Genomic DNA, 24,654 nt, shown 5'->3' on the forward strand with positions numbered 1-24,654 from the left:
TTCTCTTCTATGGGATAGGCTAATATGAGTATTCCTCATGCCATATAATGTTCTCCCTTCAGGGGAAGAAAGGGGGTGCATGAAAGAACTTCCATGTCAGACATCCAAACTACAGCTCTAAAGGTCTAATTGGGTCAGAATATTTCAGGTTTTGATCAATAACTGCGTCTGCATTTCCCATTTCAAAAAGTGTGCTCTTAATGCAATATTGAATTTTGCTATGAAAAACAGACACTTCAGGGAAACAGTTTTGTTTAGAAAAAAATTTTGCCTGGCAGACTGTCATGTATATTGGTTAACCATTCTGACTAAGCTTCTCTAACAATATAATTGGAGATTTCCTTTTCACCATATATTATTAAATATCTATAAAAACCCAGACAGTCACCTATCAACAACAATTTAATGTGAGAGCAAGAAAATCTCACGTGTAGCTTGTAATGTCACTATTAATTTGTTGTAATTCTGACTTTATTGTATACATATCAGTAGTTTAGAAAACCTCATGCCTTGTATCATTTTTAATTTTAAAGAATTTTACTGCAGCAAGAATAATAATCTCAACCATACCGTGCTTCTGGAAATGCTAAATTGTGTAACTTCTCAGACACCAGCTCCTCGTCACTAAATTCTGCTACTGCAGAGGCCATCTCTGAGGGTGATTTAAATGTAAAACAATAGCAGCCATACGTGAAAATAAAGAGGGAAAAATATCTGGTAAATAAAGACCAAAATATCTAAGGGTGCTTTTCACATTTCATTCACTAGGGAATCTGCAAATTCGGTACAGCCTAGGAGGCACCAGAGAGCCATATAACATTGACGTTGACCACAGAAACATGGCAAATGGGCAGCCCCATACTGTTAACATCACGCGGAATGAAAGGAACATAGTACTCCAGGTAAGCAGATACCCAAGGCCTTTTGGGTTCCATCTGGTTTATTAGTTGTAGCTTGTAGTGCCTTGTATTGTGATCTTCTCCTGAAGATACCAGTGCAATCTGAGAAATAAAAAGTACCCTAGGTGGGGTTCTGCTTGCAGATCACAGTCCTAGGAGTTAACAAAAAACATCCTCTTCCTCTGTCATTTCGAGCTGTGTTGTTCTGAAATGCTCATTCTCGTGTGATGACAGCTGAGGTGGAAGCCAGGACTAATACAGGTGCCGTTGTAGATGCCTTAGGGCATCAGAGACATCTGGGCTGGTAGATGACATGGGACTTAGGCTCAATCTGCATCACTAGAGCAGCAGCTGGAAGCCAGGAAGGATACCCTACAGCATCTTAAATGACACTAGACCCCAACGTATAGACAACTAAATGCCATGCTGCAAGTCTTGAGTCTGCAAATGAGAATATCTTTAAATTTAAATTTACCCTGCAGTCCAGTGAAATTAGAAGAGCTGTTCAAGCCTGCAAAGATGAGCAGATGCTTAAATGTTTGTGTGACAGGAGTCTAAGAGAGAGAGTACTACTGAAGGCATAGAGTTCTGGCCTATTTTGTTTTTGGTACAGCACTGGCAGGAACTTCATCTCTCAGTATCTCAGTTTACAAAGCTTTGAAATAACATAATACTATTTATGTAACTAGGAGGGCCTCTGCAAGAAGTAATCAATGTTTCTAGACGTTCTCGCTGTGGTCATCACAGCACTCTGTTTTCATTCCCTGGTTGTCATGTCTGCAAACATGGAGATTGTAGCAGGATGTGTGAACAGTTTTGCTGGCAGGAAAGACAGGTGGATTGCTCTGGATTTGGATGGATTAATCTGGATTTCATAGATCATAAGAAGCAAACCAAACTAATAACAAATGAAATATGAAAAGCAGAAGTGTCCTTGGGAATAAAGCCAAAAGGTGAAGGATAGTATCTGTCACAGTATTATCCACCTAAAGGTTAAAATAGATGCCTGACAGTTGTTTTTTCCTTCCAAAAGGAAACCTTATCAGTGGATTACAGTGTCATTTAACTGAGGATTTCAGCATTCAGATTGAAGTAGAGTTGTCAGAAAATTACAAAGTTTTCAAAATGTCTGAAAAAGTTTTCAGAAATTCTGAAAAATATATAGGTGATTCATACAAACACTTTGCAGGGTTGGGGGCAGGAAGGGTATTGTATTTTGATATATGCATCTTTCTTCTGTGTAGTAGTTGGACTTACTTCTCTGCTAAATGGAAACTAAAGAAGACTTGCAGTTAGGTTTCCCTTCTGCTGTTAAATGCTTCTATTTTGGGAGGTGAGGCATGTTTCCTATGCACTCATAGCTGGCTGATTTAGACAGCTGTTAATCTGCATAAATGGTTTGCTGAAGGGATCAGATCAGATGCCTTGCCCAGTTGGAAAATGCCAACACAGTTAAGTACGCCAGTCTTGCATCAACTCACCAACACTCAGTGCCAGACTTTTTTTTGCCATTGTTGTATGAGACAGCTACCTATCTAGGGCTTTGAAAACCCAGAAACATTTTGGTTAGTGTTGCTCAGCTAGGGTAAAAATTGCTTAATCTAGTCAGTGTGCTTGGAACACAGCTAGTTTTTGTAGTCAGAAAGCAGATGCATTTGGGGCTTATTAGGCTAGAGGGTCTATCTGATGCACATACAAGGATAGGGAAAGTGGGGACCTATAAAAACAAAATTCAAAAGTCCTGCTATTGCTGTACCCTGAAAAAAGAACATTTCTATGAAATCTTGTTTATTCTCCATAAGGAAGTTGATTTTGTAACTTACCTGGTTGTGCTTTATAAATAAGAGAGCTGATAGGAACAGGGATGAATCTGTTCTCTAGATTGTTCACTTGAAAATGAGTCCCACTTTCAAATGTAAACCCTTCGTGATGTTTGAAGATACAGATGATATGTTAGAAATATAGTTTTCCTCAGTATCCAGGGGACAGGTCATAAAGTATGAGTTTTCTCTTGCAGATCTGAGCAATGAACATTTGTGTAGAGTTTTATTTCCTGCTAAATCCTTCTCCAACCTGATGAGCATCTGGTTTTCTTGCTTTTAAGTAAGACAGCTTGCTTGCCAGGTGCTGTTGCTCACACTTCCACATCTCCATGTGGCATAAAAATGTCACAAGAAGGATTTAATTCTCGTCAAAGCTTCAGTTCAAGAACACTCAGTTAGTATTTCTGAGATGTTAACAGCAAGTTCATACTTAGAATGCCTGTCTCTCTAACTTACTGTAATAACCCTGTAATGCCAGAGAGATTTAAAAAATCTGCAGTCAGGCAATAAATTGCTGCCATATGAACTATGTGAACTTGAGTTTTATCATGATTCTCAGGTGTTTCACTTCTACATAAATGCAGTAAAAGATTCATTATGGAACTCTGTAAGACTTCACCAAAGTTGTAGGACAGGAGACAATTGACTACCTGCATAAAGTCAGCGTTAGTGTCCAATCAATCAGAACTTGAGTCAAGCTTTGAAATAAACATATAAAAAATATAAAAATATCTAATTTATTCTCAATATAACAACATAAGCACAAGAACAAATATTTAGTGCGAATTATTTTCATTAGAATTATATCCCTATTCCTAACACACCAAGATAGTCAAGATTGAAGGTAGTAGCAAAGACTGTCAAAAAGGTTTTGTAGTTCAGATTTTTTTCATTCAGTGAGTGCAGGCAAATCAATAATTAGTTCTACATTAAATAACAAGCTCCCATTTGTGATGTCAGCAGTTTCTCAAGGATAAGATTAAGGATATACAGTTGCTTTAGGCTTCAGGAAAACAAAATGACATAAATTCAGAGGCAAGAATCTGCTTATTTTCTGTTGTTTCAGTGAGGGGGGCAAAAATTTGCTAGTAAGAATTCCTATCTCTCACCTCTTCTATAATACCAAATACTAGTAACCATGGCACGCCTCCAAGGCTGTATAAGTCCACCTGTGGACAAAAAAAACTCCAGCCTGACAGATGGGAATGTATTATCCTAGTAAATGACATTTCAAGAGCTGAGCTTTAGGTCATGTAGGGCAAGTTTTATTTGGTTTGACTTCATTAAAAGGTTTAATGCTTCAGCAGGGTATTTTCCATATCATAAAGAACAGAACACTCTTTACCAAGTTTTCATGGGTGATTAAAGCTGTTCCCACATCAATAAAATATTCTTTTAAGAAAGCCAAGGATAAAAATCTCCATAGAAGAGATTCTGATCTAAAAGCCATTGAAGTGAATGGAAGGGCTTCCATTCAAATTATGCCTTTAAAGAACTGTGACAGTTGCATACTTAGTGCAAGATTCACACCTCCTGCTTCTGTACAAGTCCCCACAGTAAAATAAGGATGGAATCTGGATCACAGGCTATCTTGTTCTACCTTCCTTTGCTATTTATGTTTCCGTTCCATTGCACAAAAGCCATATCAGCATGTTACAAAAATAAATATTTTTCAACAGAACAAAGTTGCTAGTCAGCACACTTCAATGTGGGCATCTCAGCTTCCTTACTTAAATATTCTTGTATAATGTCAACAAATCTCCGGTTTTTCATACCTTCTTGAAAGTCATTTCTAGGAATAGATTATGAATCACAGCTTCTGGTGTCCTCTAGCACAACCATTTCTGCAGAAATACTACCCTGAGCATTTCATGAAGCTTAAATGAAAGCAATTTCAAAGAAATGGCAATGTGTCTGGTGGTGAATCCAATCAAATCTATTTCACACTTGTAATATCAGAATGTTTTTGAAGTTACTTTCTCATATTAAAACTTTTTCTTCTCTTGAACCCCGATTCTTAGTTTAAATTTTCCAGATACACAGAGTAAGCAAGAGATCCCTTTATAAATAGTTCCCTTCTGAAAATCCCTTCTGAAGTCATGCAGTCTCTTAACTGAAACCCACCCTACCAGGTAGTATTTTTCAACAAACTCCACCTTGTGGCATACGACGACACGGACCTCAAGAAGGGTAGTGCAAAAGCCTTTATTGAAAACACAATGGCTGGTTATATAGCCATCAGGCTCAGCCACTCCTCCAAGTATCTCCTTGGCATTGTGGCATCTTGTGATAGGTAGAAGACGTCTTCTGATGCCCAGCAGGCAGGCAGGACAGTCCAGCAGGACAGGTCCACCGCAGCTGCTGACACGTAGGCAGGAAGGCACACCGTGACTGCTGACACAGGCAGGAAGACACATGATCACTGGCAACTCACGTGCACACATTCTGGCCACAAATCATAGTTACCAGATCATTACTTTCTGCCTTAGAGATTCTCTGCTGTCCTACACAGCATCACTCAATCTTGGTCCCCAACACCATCTTGTTCACAACAAACTACTATTTTCTCAGGGAAGCAATCAAAATATACTCTTATCTTGGGACACAGAAAGCCAAATTCCAGTCTCACCTGAGACCTGTCTTTATACAAAGTTAGGGTGTTTAACTTGAAGGTAAACCATTAGACGTCTGTTCCTGAAAAGGATTAGACCAGAGTGACTTCCACAGGACTCGACTTTCCCAAGCCCACCCATATAGTTTCAGGACAACTAGCAGTAGCCCGTGCACATATGCTCAGGAGACCATCATCACAATACGAACTGCTGACTCCATTCAAAGTCAAAATGAGTTTGAGGCTTTCCGGAAATTTTCACCTGAACTCAGCTGTTCATAAGGTTCAGAAAAGTCCAGAAAATTTATTTGCATGGATCCTCTACCATCAAAGACAAGCAGTGGAAATGCCCAGCTCCTCTTAAAAATAGTAATCATTGAAAGATTTGCCCTGACCCAACTAAAACCTCGAAGAAACAGAATTTTTTGCAAGTGTGTTTTCTTACTGCCATTTTGAACTATCCACTATAGAAATAGAGATAACATTTGCAAACTCTTAAATGCTTAAATAATTTAAGTCCTACAAATTTAATCCAAAACTAAGCTGAAAAACAAAATAAAATGTTAAACATAATAGCAATAAAATAAAATGGGTGAAGTGGAGCAAAGCAATCTGCATGTAGCCCTAAGCTTAAATGCAATGAATATATCAAAGATTTTTTTGAATTATAGATTGAATCTTTGTTTCATTACAGGGAATGGGGACTTTCTCATAGAGTTCAGTGAGGCTACAACTTCAGCTACTATGATTATTGTTGCTATAGAATTACACCTACTCTCCTGTTTCATCTATTTTGAAGCCTGAACAGAATATGGTCACTCTGTTTGATCTCTTGCTTAACCGAGGCCATAAAATTTCACCAAATGATTTTCTGCAGCTAACCCAAAAAGTAATGATAGTAGTATAACACATTCTGTAGAAAGGCATTCTATCTAGCTTTGAAGATTTCAAATGATAGAAAAATTAGCATATTTTTGGGGCATCTCTTCCAGTGAGTAAGTATCATTCCTGCTAAGAATGCGCACCTTATTTACAGTTTTAATTCTGCAAACTTCAGCATCTAACTTCAGGATCTTTATATGCATGCAAGATAGATGAAAGAATTGTTTGGTGTCAGATGTCATTGCCTTCCATGTTTTCTCAGAGATGCTGATTAAAACATCTTTTAGTCTGTCCAGTTTTAAATACCCAGGACTTTAACCATGGGTAAAAACACATAAGCCACAGTTAATATCAATGTAACTGTAAGCTTTTCCATCAAAACAAACTGCATTTTTTCTAGTCAGTTATATCTATTACACTAAAAGGATATTTAATAAATATCCAGGCAATTTTTACTTTAAAGAAAGAAAACTCTTTTTTTCCATTAATAGCAGAGGCCTTCCTGCTGAAATGAATTATTTAAAATCCCTGGAGATACTTTATTTCTGCAATGTATTGCCATTCCACGATGGCAATGTATTACTCAAAATGCAATAGAAAGGCAAACTCAGACCATTTTCTAGAGCAGAACATACATTACATCTGCATGATTAATGCATTAGTGCTCAGTTTAGCTATAGCTACTAAGCATTTGTTCTGAATCAGAAGTCATAAGAAAATGTTCTTTGCTCAAGTTTCAGTTTGTTTAGTTTAAAATTAAAAGAAAGCTTATACTGATACAGTCTTTCATTCCTATAACCCTAAACTCCATGTATATTCCTAGATATGAAGAAATACAGACCCTGATCTTTGTTTACTCAAAATTTCCTCAAGGTGTAATGGTATTATGAAAGTCTTAGAAAACTTGATGCTCAGTTCTTAAAAGTTTCTGTAAATAACTGTAAGAAACAGCAGAGCAGAATTTAAATTCTATGCATCAGAATCAGAAGTGAATGAATAGTTCACAACGTAATAATTTTCTTACCTGTTCTTTTGTGCTCACAGAATATCCATGAGCTACTAGCAGTTTCCTGATTTTATCCATCATTGAAATTATTCAACTTTTTTATTTTACAACAGAACTTACAATCTTTCAGGGAAAGACAGCAATAAAGGTAGGCAGGAAGCTTGTAAATGAGCCATTTCTGCTTCTCTTTTTTGCAAGATGGAGTTGGTAAGTGGCATCTGCCATGATAAATGAGCACATCCCTACAGAATCACAGCCTGCTGAAAGTCAGACGAAAGATTTTCATAAACAAGAATCTTTTTCACTCATCAGTAAACGAGAGAGTAAAACATCATTTCCCTAAAGATCAGGATGCTGGAGACATATTTTCCTCTAACTGGCAAATATGCAGCTCCCACTGAAATCAGTGGGGAAAATGCAATCAGTAGAGCCCCTCGTGTGCATCTGAGGGTAGCATCTCGCCCTCTGGTTTCACTGTTGTAAGACCCGAAGCTGCTACCTTCCTTGTACCTGCTGCTTAGGGGCAGAGGCAGAGGCTGAAGTATATATCATTGCAGAAGTTTTTCCCTCTCTGTGCATCAGCTAAGAGAGTCTCAAAGCTTGAGGCCTTTTGGAGGAATATTTTTGTCTACTTTCTGTTGTGTAAAACCACTCAGGAAGAGAAGAATTCTCTTGCAGATCCATCTTTTTTCTTGCATCTTTTCAGCAAAGCCTGTATTGCTGTTTTCAGAGGAATTTTTCTGTCTTGTCTCAAGTTTTGGCTATATCCAGGCTACACAGCATGATAAGACCAGTAAGTGAACTGTCTTCCTCACCCTGCAGCCCAGTTTCCATTGGAAGAAAAGCTGGGGTGACCAGGGCACAAGGGAGCAGGTAGGATCTGGGAGCTTGCCTAGGCTGCATATCAAAACAAAGCAAAGGGCTACAGAGCACGTCGTGCAGCTTATCTGCCTCCCAACACATGTTGCCGAAAGTTAACTTACATCGAGACCATTTCCTTCTTCTATAATCTGTTTCTAATGGTGAATGTGGTTTCCTTAGCCTGTACGATTGCTGTTTTGGCATCAATTTTTATTGGAATTACAGAAATAAATAAAGAATCATCAAGTATTTTGAGTCTAACACTATGTCTAAAAAAGTCAAAACTTAGCATGAAATAGGTGCTTTTCATTATATGGCAGCACGTATTGGACAAATTAATGTCCTGTGAAAGTCATCTTTAGGCACATGGAGTAGATATCTTTCATTATAAAATAACCTGGCATTATATAATCTGCTATTGCTTCTGTTAACATTTGATGTAATTCATCTATTAAACAGAGCAATAAAAAGTCCACAGACATCGGAAAGAAATATCAGAGAATTGTTTAAATTGAAGGCAGCCATACAAAATAGTGTCCTTTTCCTTATCAGTGCCTCTGTTACATTTTGAGATGTATATCTAAGTTTCCATTTAAATTTTATCCAGGTTTTCATATTTTTTTATATTGGACCAAATTATCCCATGATATTTTTTATTAGAGCAACAGTGGCTTCAGGAAAATATAAGAGTTTATAGCAGATAAGGGACTTATGTTTTTAATGAGAAAACAGCTTCATATATTTATTTTTTTCTGCAATGTATCCTGCGTTGATCAGGTTTCTAATTTAAATCCCTGGAAAAAAAGACTTTATTATAAAAGACTGCAGTTGATTTTTATAAAAGCTGCAGTAGATGAATCAGCTTATTAATCTGGCAAAACAGATCTGGAGTTGTTCCTTAGCTATATTAACTATACCACTACAGAAATTTCATCTGAAGAGCTCAAAGCACAATGCAAACCTTGTTGGCTTTACACCATGCCAGTGAGGTATATGGGGTCCATATGGGTGAAGTGAGGCTGCAGGTCTACAGCAGTCTAAGCCAGTTCAAATTGCTGGCTTTATGATCCTCACTACTTCTCTCAATCTGCTATTCATTTACACGCTCTGTCTTGCCTCCGCTCTGGACCCCGTCTGCTCCACAATAAGCTGGGTCAAGGACCTAACCTGGCAGAAAACTGACTTTGCAAAAGCTCAGTGAAGCACTAGTGCCACACTAAGGAAGGAATTGAATTATGGTGACATTGGCTGTGATCACCCTGAAGAATTATGGAACTGTCCCCTGAATCTTCTCCTTTTCTGTTGTGTTAAAAATATACAGTCTTCAGTTTCTCAGTTTTTTTCCTAATCTCTCTGCTTGTGAATAATCATCTCTTTTTCGCCATTAAGAATTCAGATTTCCATCAACCCTGAAAGCCACATACTATCACCTATTTGATTCTCATACAGTCATCTTCCTGCCTTCTCCTAAAGCACTATTGTTCTTGTGAGGAACTCCTCATAAACATCTGCACACCGCCTCATTATTTCCATGGGCTCTCATGCCTGTCTGTTGACATCTGCTGTCTCTTATTCCAAATTTATAAGCATTTTCGAGCAGGAACCATCTTTTTGTTATGCAATATTATAGCACTTAGCACAAAAAAGCCTTTATCCAAGACAAGATAGTCTTTTAATACAAGTAATAAATCATTATAATAATGCAGAATAGGAATATTACATTGGCCATGATGATAACACATCCAGTTCTTGATCCTGCTATTACTGAAGTCAATAGCAAAGCTCTAGTGACTTGGGATGGTGCAAGATTAAACATTACAGCATTATTGTTGCATAAAATTTTGAAAATCTTCTTTATAAAACACCTTTGGCATCAAAAAGTTTAATACACAAACATGGACTGGATTGACAATGATACAGATGTAGATATATATACACTCAGTATGTGTAAATATATATATACTTATATACTTACTTATATACTTATATACCATATATATTTATATATGTCCTTTAAATGTATGCATATACATGTAAGAAAACCCTGGATAAACTTAACCTTAACAAGAGACAGAATTTTTCATGGAATTTGTCTTATTGTGTTTATTTCCCTAGAATAAAAAGGTGATGTGGACATTAGATTTGCCTTTAGGTTGATGTATCTGTTAATCTCAGTTAAGATTTGTTGCGTTATCAAAATCAACAGTAATTTAAAAGAAATAGCATTTTATTGAACTTCTGCTTAAACCCCAGAAACTTCAGCTCAAGGCAGTCTGGTTGGCTTGACGTGACTTGAGAACTGAAGCCACGAGTTCCCTGGGACGTCAGTTTGTGCGGTGCTCAGAGCCACGCTGTGGCTTTCTCTTCAGCACAAATGAAAATAATGAGTTTTTAAAGAAAAGTACCTATAATGAAAAATCTTAAATATAATTTTAAAACTGCAATTTAACACAAATTCATGACATCAAACTGTACATATGCAAAGATTTTATTTTCATTAAATAATGCAATATCTTCTTTTCAAATGTCATTTGATACTAGTAATTCCATTTTTATTATGTGTCTTATATAAGACTGATGTAGCCTAGTATATGAAGATTGTAGGCTGTTCAGTGCTAGCTGCTTACAATTGAGCACCCACTGGATGGCAGTAAAATACAACTTTGGAAATAATTCGGTGTGCGGTCCTTCTACTCACTGACCTAAAAAAAATCCTAGATTAAGTTCTTCTGAAAAATGTGTTTCCTGTATTAGATAATGTCTGTTTAGAATAAACATGAGCAATAAAAAGAAGAGGACAGAAAGCTCACCATTCAGTCACTTCTGTCTTGTGGTAGACCATTTCATTTCAAGTCCTAGCATCAGAGAAGGGCATTTCTCAGAAAGTTTGGATGTGGAAAGCAATCAAAGCTTCCCCACTGATACAGGAGATTCCAAAGCTGCTGATGGGATGGGAGCTGGCTCTGTCTCTAATCAGAAATGTTTGCCTTCTTTCGATGACAAGGCCGTAAATTCAAGTGTCCACAGATTTAAAATGGAGTGTCATTCTATGCAGGAATCAAACTTTAAACAGAGTTATTGAACTCTTAAAAAGAGTCATAATTGAACCCATTCTGAAATCTTTGCTTGACTGAAACTGGATCTGAAAAATATATATGAGTAGGCAGATTCAGTTATTGATTCAGTATAACAGGTCAATTAAAAGCTAATATCCCTAAGCGGTAAGCTGTAACTGTTAGAGTCTGCAGTGCAACACAGCGTTCGAGTCTCTTTGTTGCCTTCCAGGGCTCCCATTTGCAGCAGGGTCTTTGGCTTCTGCACCCTGACCCTGTGCTCTGCCACGCTGAAGTCTCAAAGGCTCAAGGCGAGACCAGGTCACTGCAAGGATTTTTTATTTTTATTTTTAATGTGACCAGGATCACCTCTAACTAAACTGTTCCAACTGGGGAGGACCTGCCCATATCTCTGATTGCTATTGTGCTGTGCCAGAAAACTTCATGGTTTTGCTGCCAGCAGGGCCCTGCAAGTCCTGCTGCAGCCAATCAGTTTGAGCTTTTCCACAGAAATCCCATCAGATAGCTTTGTGTAGGAATGTCTACGGGTGATCCTGTGCCTCAGTGCTGTGCATATGCAGATATGGGTTTCTCAGATGGCAAGAATAAGAGGAGGGAAAGGGGACAGGGCAAGGGAACGCCCGTCCCCTGCCTTTTGCTCCCCTGGCACGACACTGGCACCATTTCCATTTCCAAAGATGAGCAGCTCATGCCCACGTGCCAGCTTGAGGGATTTGGTGAAATATGGTGCCATTCTTCTGGGATTACAGTCACAGAATACTGGTATCTTTTTACTTATTTTAAATGTGAGTGCCATTATGTGTTTTTGCCAGGGATGACAAAGATTGTGAATGGTGAGATTTGCACCTCTTTTCACCACAGTTTCAGAAGAGCTTCTTAGCAAATATAGGATGTTTGATAACCTGAACTACAAAACCTGAGGCTTTGGTGATATATTAGGTATTCTGGGCCCAATTTGCAGGGTGCCTTAACAATAAAACCTAGACCTCAAAGCTGGTGTTGTACTATATGGGCAGAGGCAGAAGACAAGCCTGATATTCTTGCAGTGACCTGTATTGCAAAGAAACAAACTATAGCTATATATGGCTAACATTGAGATTGTGTTTTAATCCATTATGTACTAGCCTTTCCACATCCTGAATTCTTGCTGAAGACAAAAGAAATTTCACCACACCACAGCTGACAGTGTTTGCTACTCTGTATTTGTGCGTGTGAATGCTTAGAGTTTAAAGAGATTTTTCATTTCCAATTATATCCTACAGATACAATTAGCATTTTCCAGTAGGGACAGCCTTTGCATTAGGGAAGGATGACCTTTTTATTACGTTTCCTATACTCTCTCTGATAATGGACACCTGGACCATGACTAGGGCTCTAGAACAATACATTGATAGATAAATTGATAGAAAGATAAATAATAATTATTACCAATTCTTAGTATCTAATCAGATTAGTGATAATCTGATCAACCCCAACACGAGCATGCCATGTCACAATAAAAAGAAATATTTACATAGTGCACTTGATTGATTTTGGAAAAGGAAGAACTTAAATGTCAGCAATGTTCACAACTAACAGAAAACATGGCAGTATATCGGATTACTTTACTAGAGTATTTATTTTACTTCACTATATTTTATGTATACGTATAAGGAGAACCTGGCATATAGCATCCTTATACGTCAAAGGAGAACCTTGCAAATGAATCCCATGCAATCAGAAATAATTCCATTGCAGGCAATGAAGTTACATGATGATAAATCTTGGGATATGAGAGACTGGAGAATCAAGATTTTTGTGCATCTGTCTTTTTACCAGTTTTTTTCTTATATTGCCTCTCCAAAATCTATACCTTAGTTTAATAAACATCCTGACAAACATCACAACAGTTCTGTGATCTGAGCCATTACTGTATTTGTCATCTGAAATAAGAAGGGCATATTTTTCTCACCTTGTATGTCTGCAGCTTTCATTAACAATGGGTCTGATGCTGGTTCGTTAGTGATGTTGGATGCTAGAGTGCTGGTTTCCCTTTTATTAGGAAAACCAGTAGCAAGCACTTAACTGTAGTTTGTACTTAGTAGGACCTGCTGTGATTGAGATTGGTAACCTTTTTGTATTTTAACTCCTTGTATTCACTTGATTGCAACCATTAAAAAATTATTCCTTTTGAGTTGAAATTATGTAAACCTAATTTCAGTTCAAAGATGTATTTCTGCTCTTCTTTAAAAATCTGAGGAAAGCTGTTCAGTTATTTCTGAGTTTATGAGATACTGTGAACAAACTCAAACTTATTTCCAAGTAAGAAAATTTGCTATGTTTTTCCATACATATAACTCAAAAGTCTACAGTTTAAAATTGAGAGATTAACAGTTGTCATTCTGGGGAACACTGATGGCCAAGTTCTAGATCATCAGTGTGCCAGCTAGTTATGATCAGTTAAAAATCACTTCTGAACATATCTGCTAAAGCTCTTTTGGCATTTGCAGCGACCATTTTCCCTCTCTGTCTATTAGGTATAGGCACTTCTCATGTTCTCTTCTCATAAGAAAGATAAAAGCACTCTTCTTGAGTTGTTTTAGGTTTTTTTGGATGATCAGCCATGCAGATTCATGGGTATGAAATAAGTAGGCTTTCCAAGTACACAAGCTCACTTTCTTCAAGGGGGAAATGGGATTCAGCCCTTCCACTCTATTCTGTCTGCCATTCACTAACTTTTGATGACTGAACATTTTCAGTGCCATTAAAACAAATTAATCCAAGATCATGATATTTGGAATTAGAAATTAGAAACAAGAGAAAAAGATATGTGAAGAAAATTGTATATCCTTTAGTGCTGTGGCTTCTCCAGAATTATTCTTGCAATCTGTTACACCCTGAAAAGTCTTAATTCACCTATAAAAGTTTCTATTCTGTATCGTGCCAATATAGGGCCAGAATAAAATGAACAATTGTTTTTCTGACCTCTTTAAGCCTGTATAATAATATTTAAACCCAAGAAAATAAATAGCAGCAGCAAAGATAAAAATTCACCCATTCACCTTTATAAAATGTGAACATCAAAACACTATTGAGCTGTATTGAACACCTTAATGGTGCTATTATGAGCTTAGGCAGTTTGTTTTCTTCCTCTCTCTTCCCGTTTTTCTGTTAAATACTTTAAAAAGTCAGGAAAAAATACGCTAATGTGATGTGAAAGCTGTACCATATCAAAGAAAAATGAATTTCCTACAGATAAAATTATTTAGCTAAGTTGATCACTCTTGAATTTATTTCTGAGGTTTCAATGGGTGTCATCACAAGTAAGTTGAACTACATTTTCAACAAAACAATAATAAATATGTGAAGTGCAAATATTTATACCTTATTAATTTAATGAATTTTCTGAGAGAGCAGAAGAATGGCCAACAGCTGCATTAGTTTCAAATTCCCAGCTATTCTCCTGCCTGCAAAGCATGTAAATCTCCCTTTAGCAGTAACATAGGTCCCAAATAATACCAAATAATACCAAACTCTTTTATTGTTGTTATTTTAAGCAATTATATTGAAATACTTGGGCAAAACCTGAGATAAATCTAGAACAGCCAGAAAAAATAAATGTCCTAGATTTTTTCCAGGTCTTGTGAAACTTAAGAGATGGCAGAGATGGAGCAAGCGGTATTAACTGTTATTTCACCTTTATCAAAAATAAATTAGAGCATTTGGAGACAGAGCTATAAGAGGTGGCATAAACTCCACAGGGCAGATGTGGTTCAGCAGCACTATAAGAGGGCATATCGGTTCAAAATACTTATCTTATTTTTCTCTTTCCCCAGCTCGATCACTATCCTCCAACAAGTTACAGCCTGCCAACAGCATCTGACATTCAGTTCAATTCCCCAAAGGCACTCTTCCTAGGAAAAGTTATAGGTAAGATTTCATTTTATACTTGGTTATTTTATTAGGTATTTGTAGAGAATCCTGAAAACCATAAGCAAATGCAATTGTGTTATGTGTGATGTTTGCAGTAGGACACTTGCTGGACATCTCATTCTTGATTAGAAGGCGGCAATGCTGGAGTTATACCTTAAGGAAGAGTTATGTTCATGTGGTCATATAGGCTGAGGTACACATAGATAGGTGATAATCTGGCTAATCTATGGAAAAACCCAGATATGAGGTAGAAGGTGACATCACAGTTGTGCAGTTTCATCATCCTCTAGGTGTCAGGTAGTGAGAATATGAGGAAATCAATGAGACCACTGCTTCTCTGAGAAGATACTGAAGTTATTTTGAATAGTATCTTTCGCTGTGAAGTTATTGCATGCTTTATATGATGCCTTTATCCATGCAGTGAGCCTTCTTATCCCCTTGCATCCTCTTGTGACGTAAGTATTCCTCATCACCCTGGCAATAGTGTCACTCTCTCACAGTGAGGCCCACCAGCTAGGTCCTTTGGAAGTCTGTAACACCTAAAGCAACAGTCATCCTCCATACATTTTCCATCCCTTTTAAGGATGTCTTCACTATTTTTCAGTGTGGCAACTTCCTGGTCACCTCCCCAGCTGACATCAAAAGGCAAAGCAGAGGCATCTTAAACTGCGTTCGTTTGCTTTTAGGCCATCCTGGTTACCGTTGCTTAATTTCTCCAGTACTGGCATCTTGAACAAATTTCCAAGGTTATTCACTTCAGGAAGCAATTATTCTCCTGACATTTACACCTTCTAATGAGGGCTTTTCCCCCTTTTCGAGGAGGGGTGATATTGATATTGCTTCCTCTTAGTGCTTTTCACAAGGACATGACTGTTTGAACTACAGTGAACTGTCAAATTCAGAAAATTTTAAACTTTTCTTTGTTCAGTGGTATAAGGTAGTGACTTGTGAACTGCAAGCACTGATTTTTGAAGTAGAATTGCTAGTGTGGCTTTCCAAAGATATAGTTTTCCATTTGCTCTGTTTTTAAAATTTAACTTGTTGAACTTCTGTGAAATAGGAAATCAAAAGCCTCTAAAATGCTTGGCTAGCAAGAGAGACTTGAATTCTGATATTCTCAAAGTCAGTTCAGTAGATGGCACAAAAGGATGTGAAATCTCATTTTGGCAGCTCTGGAAATTGGGTGCGTTTCCAACTGACCGCACTGAATTAGGGCAGTTAGACTAGTACTTATTCTCGGCCAGACTGCTGGCCAGCCTCGTCATTAAATTCAAAGCGAGGAGATGAAAGACTTGGGGCAGAGCGTTAAGCAGCTGGAATAACTCTGCAGGCAAGGACTGAGGCTTGACTCTTTCCTGACAGATAATTGTTGGCAAAAACATGAAGCTCAAAAGCTACTGTTTGCTGCAGAGAGTTACAGTGCTCATCTCGTGTAACAGACTCGTTGCCAAAGTAGTTCTGTCATCTCTGAAATTACAGTTCTCTGCAAAGTTTCAGGTGTTTTCCAAAAAACTACCAGAGTATGGCAGCATTGCCTCCTCACATCAGTCTTCCAGATAGGCTTGACTCTTTTGAATGGTTGTTTGGATCCAGCTAAAACTGGAGTATTTCCCTATCTTTATAATTAGGCAATGCTTTGGGAGGAAGCTGAGCAAGGCATGTGAGAGAGATAATATGGAGATAGGCATAGAATAGAGAAAATATTGTAGCAGAAAAGATATATCAAAGGGTGAAGAGAAAGAAAAGGGTAATGCCTAAAACGTAAAAGAAAACAGTGCACTGTATACTGCTGTGTAAAAAGAAAAAAAGGAAGAAAAACAAAATGAAAGAGAAAACAAGAAATAATGTGTATGATACACTCTCTTACAATGGACTGAATAGAGAGTATAGACAGAACTCTGCAAGCAGAACAATTTCTTATTCCTTTAAATTGCTGAGGTGACAGGTGTATCTAGCAACAGAGTTAGGTAATCAAATGGATGCAGCTGGAACATAGATAGGAGATTTAGTCTTTGGACTGATTATTTCCGAGCTGAATTTTTCAGCTTACTCATATCACTACGTAGTCAAAGTCCACCCAGTTGTCTCCCATGTAACCCCTTGCCCAAGTATTGGTTTCTTTGCTGTGTTTAACCATTCTGAAATTTTCATTAGGCATTCTTGAAGAATAAACGGGCTGTAAGAACTGGGCACCTCAGAGGGTTCATGCTACATCCTTTCATGTCTAGGTTGTTTAAATGTTGGCAATGACTGAAAGGCATGATAACCATCTGACAGGCATTTTGACTCAGATGAAATGAGTTATCAACTTAGCTCAGTTCCTACAGATCTAAACCCACAACACCTCACGTTTGGCTCCTTTGCAAAAAGTTGTAGATCTGGTTGAAAATAGAATTTTAAGTATACACTGACTGTCTCAGTTGATCCAACCAAATGAGAAATGAAACTTAACTATTCTGCCTGCAATAGTCAAGGATCATAGGATTCACTGGACTTTTTCATAATAAAGAAATGTAAAAACAAGAAAGAAAAAGTAGCAGAGTCACTGAATCTAAGTTGATTTTTATTATGTGAAAAGTAAAAATTTAAATGCCTGGGAGCTTCTGGTTTATATCCCTCTCACTCTTTATAAACAAGGCACACTGAAAACATGAATTGAAAGTGAGTTCTAAGACTGGAATTTGGACCTGAATGAAAGGTATATGAAAAAGTAAACATAATCTTGATAATATCTATCCCACAAATACTTACGGTACAGTTAAAGACTGTCACCAGAGGGCATAAAGAAGTCACAGCAAACTGATTCCCATTTTCAGTTCCTCTGCTAGCTTACGGGTTGGAATGGGCAAAATTCTTGGAATATCACAGACTTAAAGAGTGATTTGTGGATAAGTTATGCCTCTGTTTTCTTCTGCTACTTGGTGATTTTAAACCTCAGACAACCACTTCCCTGTTTGTTAAGATGCTATATGTCATCCATTGTTATAAACTGCACTGTGCATTTGTTATATACAGTCCCTCCTATTATTCCTCAGACTGATTACTTCATTTTTTAACTGCATATCGTTATTTTAGTGCAGTAGGAAATATGATACTTTTGCTTCCTCTCCTTTGTTTATGCTATTGTCTGTGCAAAACATGATATTTTATTACATGAAAGAGTAAATCGGTTGTAAAGAAACAAAAAAATCTATTCTTTCTGCCAGGAAAAAAATCAACCTATCTACAGGGACACTGATTTACTGGTGTAAAATTGTTGCATGAATGCCCATCACATTGATCAGCTTTCCTGCGTAACTCTCGAGGGAATGTTGACTGAGAGAAGAGCAAGGTTAACCTTCTTATATGAGTTCAGCAGTTTGAAGGGCAAAGTAGATGCAGAATTCAGTATTTTTAAAGCTCCTAATTGTCACATCATACTGGCTAGACATATTTCAGTGGACCAGAGGGATTTGCACCAGCTGAAGATCTGGATACATATATCAAGTTACAATTTGTACCCACCTACAATTATATTCTTTAAATAGGCAATATGGGAGTATCCTCATATTTCATTGCTAGTCTGTTATCAGTTATATTGAGTTTCTGTTATTCCCATACTATGCAAGTCTTATTTGTCATCAAAAATGAATGCAAGGCCTTATTTTTAAAGACAGATGGGTTTTTGAGGAGCACTTTGGAACAATTCTACTTCAAAACTGGTCTTCTGCCTGTCTTATTTCCATTTTTATTAGGGCTATTTGCATAGGAACAGCAGATTCTGCCACAGCTGTGCTTGCTGTAATAGCTAATCTACTGCCAATCAGAAATGATCACTTGTACAATACCTACCACAATGCAACAACAATTCTTGCTGTAGGTGTTACAACAATATGGCTGATTAATAAAATAGTGGGGAAATGTCTCCATGCCTCGTAATTGTTCATAATATTTTCTGTAAATCAGGAGGATCACATTAGAGACAAAAAGAACTGACTGAACTGCAGTTGTAATCAGGGAGCATTTCTTGTACTTTAAGTTGAGGTGTTTTCTGCTTTCCTGAAATAATTTCCACAAAACGCTGTTGTGCATTGACTTCAAAACCACCAATACAAAATATGTTTAGTCTTCTGGGAAACTGGAAATAAAGGCTTTCAGTCTATAGTTCTTATACACACAAAATTAATTATGATTTGAGGTGTGGAATAAAAGCAAAGGAAGCAGTGAATGCAATTTTATATGGGTATACAGTAATAAAAATAATAGCACTAGAGAAATAGAAGGTATTTATAAACAGTTTAGAAGGTAATTGGTAATGTTTTAAGGAAGATCTTTAATATGTTATTTAATCATACTTATGCTTGGCAGTTAACACAAACACGATAAGAGCTAAAAGCTGGCTATCAGGATGACCAGCTATGAAGAGAAAAAGCAAAAACTGCAATATATGACAGGAAGTGTTACATGGCACAATTCAGATTTGAATCCAAATTTTCATTTAGGCTGCAGTTTGAGACCCATTAGTGAGGCAGAGTAGGGCAGAGAAGTTCATTTCTCTCTTCCCTCTAAGTGTACTGATTTTGGATGAAATGTTCAGGTTTGTCTTCACATCCTTCTGGAAGGCTACAGCAATTTCAGTTATCCAGACTGCTAAAGAACTGATGTCATAGTCTGTATTTCATTACTTAAGTAAAAGTGAAGTATTTCTTTGGGGTTTCGTATGCATTAATAAACAACTAGCTGTACAAACATGATTTTATAAAAGTATCATTCTGCTGAACAGAAATAGTTTTAGGATTTCTTAATGAGATACTTGGTTCCGCCCAGAAACACCAAGATCAGACAATCATTGCTCTTGGGAAAGTGGTGGGGAAGTAAAGGAAACATGTTCCTTGTCTGCTTCCCATCCCAAATCAAATTTTATTGTTTCAAAAAAGTTTAAATAGTCACATGGAAACAATAAACATAATACAAGTCATCAATAGCACAGACATGATTATCTGTTTCCAAACTCACAGCTGTCCCTGCAACAAATCTCTGTAGGCATTTATGCTGCTACCTCATGACAGTGTTCTTTAGGTATTTCTAATACAAGAGTAGCAAAAAGACAGGACCTTACAGGTCTACCTTCCTTCTTACAGAAGCAGCTGGCATCACTCTGCAACTACACAGAGATCCTGGAAAACACCCTAGGGGCATGGATTCTTTTCTCAAGAGGGAGATTCCTCAAAAAGAAGAGGTAGATAGTAGGAGAGAAGTAGAAAGTAAGAGATAAATGACATTGTTTGCATTTGGCTTAGGTAAGGTATAGAAATCAGAGCTACTTTTTTCCTGTGTGCCATCTTTCCATTAGTAGATACTGGATAATATGAGACAAAGGTTCAAAATTCACAAGCAGCAGGTACAATGGTAATTCTCCTAAGAAGCAGACAGACTGGAGTAATTATTCCTTGCTACTAAATTACCACTATTCTTAACTACTGCTTTGCTTTCCATAGAATAAGCCTGGCAGTTTAATGCTTCAGCACTTCTAGCTGAAAGACAGAAATGAGCTAAAATGTAATTCATCCTACCATAGACATCAAACATTTTCAAAAACAACTTCAATGCCCATGTTTGTTTCCACACTACTGAAGAGTTTTATAATTTACTAGCTTTGCTTCATGTCAATAGGAGTTGCAGTGTTTAAACCTATTCATCACTTTGAGAACATTTAGCATCATTGAAAAGAGGTTTTTGATAACCTTGGGCATGGGCATTGTCATCACTGGCACTCAGTTTGGGTCTGCTGCTTGACAATTCCATAATCTGATATAGCATTAATGTTAATCAAAGAAACCATTTAACCAAATATCAGTTTGGAATTAGATCTCCAATATTGCAAAGTACTTTGCACAGGTCTTTTACATTTGGCCCCTAGGAGATAATACAAAGTTTTAAATAGATAATGAGTAACCTGTAAGTATGCTATTACACATCGTTGACATATATTTGTTAGTACATCATAACATACATGAGTAGCGTGGACAGTGAGTGCTCCACTGCCTGAATTTGCTCTCTGACTCTCTTTTACTTTGCAGCGTAGGTGTATCATCTGAGTGCAGTATAGCTTATCTTACTTTCACAGATAATGAGCAGAAAATAGGTAGGATACAGTAAATTCATCCACTAACTTACTTCGAAGTATCTCTGCCTGCTACCTCATTTCTCAGCATCAGTGCTAGCATTCAGTGCTGTAAACACAGGGAGAGTGCCCATGTATATTGTCATACTACATATGCCCTTCTGCTACAGTAGCAGCTGAATAGTGAAGATGTGCTTTCCCTGCATGGGTCAAACAGGAATTAGCATACAAAAATATAATATCTGGACAGTTTTCCTTTTCCTCCAGAAAGTGCTCCCACATGACCCCTGAATCATAGCACCAGCCCGGTTAAAAACTCTTCAAGGATATAATATTGCCTGTCTCTCTGACCTCAGATCTGTCTGTCTGTCTGTTCACCTCTCTATGTTAGCAGTGTTTTTGGTAAAGGTGGAAATGCTCCTCAACTTTTCCTATTAAAGCAAACAAACAAAAAAAAAAACCAAAGTAAAAGTAAAATAATTTTTTCTTTCAGACATCTGAGCTTTTGACCTGTATGTTTCTCTGAGAGATCCTGCCTGCAGAGCCTATTCAGAAAGGAACACTTCCCAGCTACAGTCCCCCCCATCAGAGGGGAGAGCATAAGCACTTTGAGCTGCCAGTTCCACCGGAATAACTTTTTTGACAGAAATCAGAGTAGCCCAAGTGAATTTTATCTTTTGTTTGAGAACTGCACTGAAGAAGAGAAGCCAAGAATATTCATTGGTACCATTCATCTCTCATCTTTCTATTTTCCAGAATATTGTGCAATTCAGCTTTTGCTGCACTGGCCAGTTGGCAATTCTAGAGAGGCAGAAGGTAGACTCCAGGCAAGCTGGACTAAATTGGACACTCTGGTAGTCACAATAGTCCTGAGCATAGCTAACTATGCTCTTTGGGAAAAAAATCTTTTTAGTGTATCACCTGGAGTTGTCTTTTTCCACTAACTTTTCACTCCCACTCTTCAGGTCATTCTTCATCTCTCAGCCCCTATGCTGTACTTTGCAGCTGGCAGCTGCCCTCTTTCTTGCTTATTATGCTTTTCTGTGTAAAAGCACCTCACTGATTACCAATCTTCAGACCTTCTGTGGTCTCATTCAACAGCTCTAGAGAGTTGCTTGTTATTTTGCTGGCCTGGAGTATCTTTAGTTTGAGCCTGAAAAGGACAATAAGCATCATCTACCTTCTTTTACCCATGTTCTTCTAGCATTCGCCCTAGTCTGTAATAGCAGGCAAGAACAGTCTCGTAGTTCCTAAATTACAATGTTTTATTCCATTATGCTTTTTCTCCAAAAATCATTTTGCATAAGTTGCTCTACAAAATTTTGCAAAGAATAATCCCATTGTTCTACTGTTCTTTCCAAAGTAAGCATCTGGTTCTGAAAAAGTAAATTATGAGCTTATAGAGACATTTAATTCAGTTTATGCCATTTTGAACAGAATATTTTCGCAAGTCTTATCTGATATTCAAAAGCATGTGATAACACCATTTAAAAGCAATTGAATAAAAGGAAAGCTAAAACTCCAATAATTAGAATGACCTTTTCCTAACTTCTGTATTTTGATAAGTTGGCATGTATTAAATGTACAGGTTGTCCTTACCACAGAAGGAGAGGATCCATTTCACCCATACTGTGTCATATCTAGTGCTAATTTATTTCAAATGCAGCTGCCTCAGAGGGTCAAAGAGGTGAACTGAACATGACAGGATCACCAGGGGCTTCAGTAAAACTTACTGCTGGCCCTATAAAACTGTAATGGGATAGACAGCAAAGTCAGGGAGCTGAGAGCACCTTCAAGCCTTGTAAATCATAAAATGAAGTACTGTACAGTCTGAAAATAGAAAGCCAAAGGTATACAAAGACCTGAAGTGGAAAGTGAGGGCATGTTTTAATTTCCCAACAAATATGTTTGGAGGACAAACAGAAAATCAAAATATATTATCCTTAAAGTGATAGAGACAGAACTGACAAAAACAGTTTGTTTTTACTAGGCCAAGTTCTTTAGATTTTACACTATTTTATCTCACATGGCCAACCTCTGCCCATGGCACCAAATAAAAACATTGAAAAATAATATGAATGCACACCTGTATTTTGACCAGAAACAGATGTAAAAATATGCATTCTGGTCAGATTATTTTGACTGAGGGCTCAGCTTATCTACATGCCATTCCTTGTAAGGATGCATAAACAAATTATGTCTAATTTGAAACTCATTCAGCATATCATTGATTGACAGTTAAAAAAAAACTCAATTATCTGCTGTGTGTTTCACTTATGAAAGACAGTGGGGAAAAATCAGAACAGAACATCACATAACCTAAAAAAAATACTGAAATTTAAATTCTCCTCAGCCTTGATAAGACGAATGATAATCTCTCCAAGAGATTGCATGTCTTAGAGTCTGTGGGTCCAATTCTGAGAGGCTGTCAGATAAAAAAGAGAAATCACATGTGCCTCTTGTTTTGGAAGAACACCAGGATCAAGTCAACCCTCTCCCTCAACAGCTGTCCTAATTTTCACTCCTATTGGTAATAATTTGAAAATGCTCATGTCCTCTTCTGATCTGCAATGGCCTCTTATACCAGAAGCTCCAGAGGATTCCGAGAGCTCAGGTAAAGGTTGTTCAGCTTGTTGGAGGATCCGAGAAAGGCAAGGGATGTGAGAATCTCGAGGGTGTGAACAAGAGCAAAATTTCCTGTGGTTTTATGGGACAGATCCCTTTACTGTCCTACCTTCTCCCTAAAACTCAGTGCTTCATGCAAGTTGGAAAAAGTGAGAAGTTTGCTACTTTTTGGGAGGGAGTCAGCTGTCAAAGCTGTCAAAGCTGTCAGAGCTCTTGTTACTTCCACTAAGACATCAAACAGTCTACATATATGATCAACAGCTGAGATTGTTCCGGCCAAGAACAGACTTTGGGTTGCTCCTAATGACCGGACCTGAGAAAGGGAACATCTAACACACACATGTGCACAACCAGAGCTCAAATTGACCATGCTATGAGCTGGCCAGACATAGTAGACCAGCTTCACTCTGAAAATTATAGTGCAACATATAGTTGTGCATGTACATATATATATATGTACACACACACACATACGTATGCATATATGTGCATATCTATATATGTACACATATATATAGTGTATAGTGCACAGCATGCTGCTGTGCCTTAAATAATAATTCCCTGATAAGGGACTAGGACTATTAGCTGTAGCACAGTACTGCACTAATGCACCTTCACACATTTGGGGTCAGAGCTGCCTTATGTCTGGCCAGCTTTCATTGTCTCAGGGAAGTCTGGACCTGTCAGTGCAGATACGCTTTAAGCTATGCAGCTTTATTAGGAAGAAATTTATCTCAGTTCAAAGCCTCAGCACAAAATCTTTGCACTGTTAAACTCTTTTTTAATCCACAGCCTTAAGTAGACCTTATATAATATGTACAGTAAGTGTACACTGCACTGCTGTTCTCTGCATAAGAA

General features: G+C 37.5%; 1 protein-coding gene across 1 annotated transcript in view; it reads left to right on the forward strand.

Annotated features, from left to right (window-relative positions):
• Positions 1-24,654, forward strand: part of CNTNAP2 (contactin associated protein 2) — a 1,147,482-nt gene that overhangs the window by 1,053,630 nt on the left and 69,198 nt on the right. The window contains exons 20-21 of the mRNA XM_064506638.1: positions 769-902; positions 14,972-15,065. Coding sequence (XP_064362708.1) covers positions 769-902; positions 14,972-15,065 — 228 coding nt within the window. The remainder of the gene's footprint in view (positions 1-768; positions 903-14,971; positions 15,066-24,654) is intronic.

Source organism: Dromaius novaehollandiae, chromosome 2 (assembly GCF_036370855.1).
Source record: "Dromaius novaehollandiae isolate bDroNov1 chromosome 2, bDroNov1.hap1, whole genome shotgun sequence".
In the NCBI taxonomy this organism is placed as follows: domain Eukaryota; kingdom Metazoa; phylum Chordata; class Aves; order Casuariiformes; family Dromaiidae; genus Dromaius; species Dromaius novaehollandiae.